This window comes from Coffea arabica, chromosome 3e (assembly GCF_036785885.1).
Source record: "Coffea arabica cultivar ET-39 chromosome 3e, Coffea Arabica ET-39 HiFi, whole genome shotgun sequence".
Lineage (NCBI taxonomy): Eukaryota > Viridiplantae > Streptophyta > Magnoliopsida > Gentianales > Rubiaceae > Coffea > Coffea arabica.
The window spans coordinates 41,635,667-41,639,809 of record NC_092315.1 but is presented as its reverse complement, the minus strand read 5'-3'; the positions used below and the strand labels follow the sequence as shown (position 1 = coordinate 41,639,809).

General features: G+C 44.0%; 2 protein-coding genes across 2 annotated transcripts; both read right to left on the bottom strand.

Annotated features, from left to right (window-relative positions):
• Positions 1 to 440: 440 nt before the first annotated feature.
• On the bottom strand, positions 441 to 803 carry LOC140038516 (uncharacterized). The gene has a single exon (XM_072083894.1). It carries the CDS (start codon positions 801 to 803, stop codon positions 441 to 443), a length of 363 nt encoding a protein of 120 aa, XP_071939995.1.
• An 806-nt stretch (positions 804 to 1,609) lies between these two features.
• On the bottom strand, positions 1,610 to 2,335 carry LOC140038515 (uncharacterized). Its single transcript, XM_072083893.1, has 3 exons — positions 2,290 to 2,335; positions 2,083 to 2,222; positions 1,610 to 1,966 (listed from the first exon to the last, which is right to left on the bottom strand). Exons 1-3 carry the CDS (start codon positions 2,333 to 2,335, stop codon positions 1,610 to 1,612), a joined length of 543 nt encoding a protein of 180 aa, XP_071939994.1.
• Positions 2,336 to 4,143: the final 1,808 nt, after the last annotated feature.

Genomic DNA, 4,143 nt, shown 5'->3' with positions numbered 1-4,143 from the left:
AATTACAGAAACAGAAACAATGGATTCAGAGTGAAGGGGAAAGAATGAATGAAAAAATGTGTGAGAGAGAGGAGGGAGATTGGCAGAGCCAAGTCTCCTTTTACAACCAATTGGAAAAAATGACAAAACTTAGCTATCACTAGGATCCTTTGATGGCCATTTCCGGACTAACTAACTTCTAAATAGGCCAATATGGTAAGGACACGTGGGATTCTAGAATAATCAGCTCCACTTGCTCATAACAGAAGCACAATTCAGTTGTGCTAGGAAAAGGCGTGGTTTTAAAGTCGCGCCTTCTCCTTTCTTCAAGCTGATCGACCGCGCCTTCTTTGTAAACTGGAACACGCCTTCTTCTTTCTTCAAGCTGGACTGGGAAGATCTCCCTGCAAATTCCTCTACACTCCATGACAAAGCCTCCTCATTTTAAAAAAATCTTGTCCTCAAGATTGAAACTGAGGGAACTGCTCCCCAATTTCTTCTGCAAATTCCCATGTTGCCTCTGCTGGATCTGTTCCCCACCAATGAATCAGCCATTGCACTGTAGCTGCATTCCTTTTCTTGACTATTCTTCTATCTAACACTGCAACTGGTTCGACCCTCAAGTGCCCCTTTCCATCAACCTCTGGTAGCTGCAAGACAGGTGTAATTTGGTTCCCAACCTTTTTCTTCAGTAGAGAGACATGGAAAACAGGGTGTATCTTGGAACCTGTTGGCAACTTCAACCTGTATGCAACCTCCCCAACCTTCTCTACCACCTCATAGGGTCCATAGTATCGTGTTGACAACTTGGTGTTGCCTCTCATAGCCACTGAACCTTGCCTGTAAGGCTGTAGTCTCAAGTACACCCAATCTCAAACTTCAAACTTCCTTTCACTTTTCCTCTTATCAGCATATCTTTTCATCCTCTCTTGAGCCTGCTTCAGGTTCTGTTTCAGAGTAATGTCAACCTTATGCCTCTCCCTCAAGTAGTCCCCAACTACAGCCACCTTAGCCTGAGTGTATGGTCCCAGAGCCAGTTGGGGGGTGCCTGCCTGTATAGGGCTTCAAAGGGAGTCATTTGGATGGCTGTGTGATAGCTGGTGTTATACCACCATTCTGCCATAGTCAACCAATGATTCCACTTCTTTGGTTCTAAATATGAATACCATCTGAGGTACATCTCCAGTACCTGATTTACTCTTTCAGTTTGGCCATCAGACTGTGGATAGTAAGCTTTACTGAGGTCCAGCTTAGCTCCCAACAATGTAAACAATTCACTCCAAAATTGACTAGTAAAGATCCTATCCCTGTCTGATAGCATTCTTTGGGGTACTCCATGTAACTTGACTACTCCATCCAGGAATATTCTGGCAATCTTTGGGGCATCAAAAGGATGTGAGATGCTCAGAAAATGGGCATATTTGGTATACCTGTCCACCACTGCCATAATGGTATCCCTCCCCTCAGAGTTAGGCAATCCCTCAATGAAATCCATAGTAACATGGCTTCAAGGGTGCTGTGGAACTGGTAGGGGCTGCAGTAGCCCTGGATAGGACACATGTTCATCCTTGCATTTCCTACAGACATCACATTCCAGAATTACTATCTTAATGTCTTTGTACACGCCTGGCTAGTAGAACAATTGCTTGGCTCTCATGAAGCTTGCTTGTATGCCAGAATGTCCTTCCGATTGGGAGTCATGTAGGGTGCTGATCAGCCTCTTCCTTATCTCTCCTCTAGATCCCACAACTACTCTCCCTTTGAACTTCAGTGCACCATTTTGGTAACTGAGGTTGGGAATTTGGTCTAGTTTCAATAACACCTCTTTGATGCTGTTCTGCGCCCAGTCATCCCCTTGGTAGCTGCTAATCACTTCTTTGATCCATTCTGGTACTATGGTAGTTATTACAGTGCACTCCAAGCCTTGATCACCTCTCCTGGACAAGGCATCTGCTACCACATTCTCCTTGCCTTTCCTGTAATGGATCTTATAACTCAGTTCCATGAGCTTAGTTAACCATTTCTGCTGCAGGGGAGTGGTGATCCTTTGTTCTAATAAGTACTTCAAGCTCTGATGATCAATGTTAATGATGAAGTGCTGACCCTCCAGGTAATGCCTCCCTTGGAGACTGCTGTCACTAGAGCCAATAATTCTTTCTCATTGATAGATAATCCCATATTCTTTGGCCCCAAACCTTGACTGATATAGGCTAATGGTCTCCTGTTCTGCATCAATACTGCCCCTATTCCATTGTAATAGGCATCAGTGTCAATTATAAAGGGTTGGTTGAAGTCAGGTAAGGCCAGTACAGGTGTTGTTGAAGTCAGGTAGGGCCAGTACAGGTGTGTCACACATGGCTCCTTTGAGCTTCTGAAATGCTTCTTCAGCTTCTGTCCCCTATTAGAAGCTGTCCTTCTTCAGCAGTGCAGTCAATGGCCTAGCTATACTGCTATATCCCTTAACAAATCTTCGATAGTACCCAGTCAAGCCTAGGAATCCCCTCAGCTGTTTTACATTTTCTGGTTTAGGCCACTTCATCATACCTTCAATCTTCCTAGGGTCAACTTTCACCCTTTCAGCTGAGATGATGTGCCCTAGGTATTCCACTTGTGTCTGTGCAAAGGCACATTTGCTCCTTTTGGCATACAGTTGTTGTTCTCTGAGGATGTTCAGAACCTCTGTAACATGCTTAAAATGCTCCTGTAAACTTGAGCTGTATACCAAGACATCATCAAAAAACACCAGTACAAACTTTCTCAGCTGCTTTTGGAACACCTGGTTCATCAAGCCTTGGAAAGTAGCAGGGGCATTGGTCAACCCAAATGGCATCACCTTGAACTCATAGAGCCCCTGATGAGTTCTAAATGCAGTCTTGGGAATATCTTCAGCCTTGACTCTGATCTGGAAGTACCCTGCCCTTAAGTCTATCTTGGTGAAGAACTTGGAACCATTCAACACATCTAAAAGTTCATCAATAAGGGGTATTAGGTATTTGTTCTTGATTGTCAGCTCATTCAACTGTCTATAGTCAACACAGAATCTCCAGGTGTCATCCTTCTTTTTTACCAGCAGGACAGGAGATGCAAAGGGGCTGTTGCTGAGCTGAATGATACCATTTCCCAACATTTCCTGCACCAGCCTCTCAATTTCAGTCTTCTGAACATAGGGACATCTGTATGGCTTGATCTGGAAAGGTTTGGATCCCTCTTTAAGGATAATGGAATGATCATGACTCCTCTCAGGGGGCAGTCCTTAAGGTTCCTTGAATACCTCATCAAAATCCTGCAATACTCCTTCTATCTCTGGGGATATATTATCACTATCATGCACCTCTTCATTTACTGCACTCAGTTGTGCCAAAATTCCATAGGCCTATTTCCTAGCCCACTTGTGCAATCTACTTCCTTTTATCAACCTTAGTTGCACCTGATCACTCTCTCTCTTCAATTCTACCTGCTGTTTTTCCTCTTGAACTTCATACTCAACCCCTTGAAGTCAAACTCCATGGGACTGAATTTGGCAAGCCAGTCTACTCCTAGCACCATATCACATCCCTCCAACTTCAGTGTGTTAAACTGGTGCTAGAACTCATAGCCTTGCATCTTCCCTACTGCAGGCTTAGTTAGACTTCTAGACTGTACCTTCTCCCCATTAGCTACATTAACAACTAGGGAGGTCCACTACTGTCCAATTTCAGGTTTCTAGCTAGCTGCTCATCTAGGAAGCAGTGAGTACTGCCACTATCAATTAGTGCAGTGACAGCTCTCCCCTTTATTATCCTCTTCAGTCTGATAGTTTTGTGCTCACTTCCTCCTGCTAGAGCATGGACAGAAACTTCTATGTGCTCATCCCCCAACTTGCCCTCAATGCAGTCACAGAAAACATCAGGTTCAGCTTCCTTCTCACTTTCATTTGCTACAGGGTCCTCATTTTCATCATTTACTAGCAAGAGGTGGATATGTGATTGTTTACATACGTAGCCAAGAGTGTATGGTTCAGTACATTTATAACACAGTCTCTTCTCTCTTCTGATATTAAACTCACTAGGGGTGACCCTTTTGAGCTGGTTTGTGTTGTTGTTTGGATTTTGGTAGCTATTTGTGGGAGATTTATCTGAGGTTCTGGAAGTGGAGGGGTTCCATTTGTTATGGTTCTGTGGGTGA

Excerpts from the sequence above, each read along its gene's own strand:
- LOC140038516 (XM_072083894.1), bottom strand. The coding sequence starts at position 803 with ATGAGAGGCAACACCAAGTTGTCAACACGATACTATGGACCCTATGAG.
- LOC140038515 (XM_072083893.1), bottom strand. The coding sequence starts at position 2,335 with ATGTGTGACACACCTGTACTGGCCCTACCTGACTTCAACAACACCT. Across the intron at positions 2,223-2,289 it reads ACCTGACTTCAACAACACCT|GGGCAGTATTGATGCAGAAC; the intron begins GTACTGGCCTTA and ends ACAATGGAATAG. Across the intron at positions 1,967-2,082 it reads AGGGAGGCATTACCTGGAGG|ATCCATTACAGGAAAGGCAA; the intron begins GTCAGCACTTCA and ends CTGAGTTATAAG.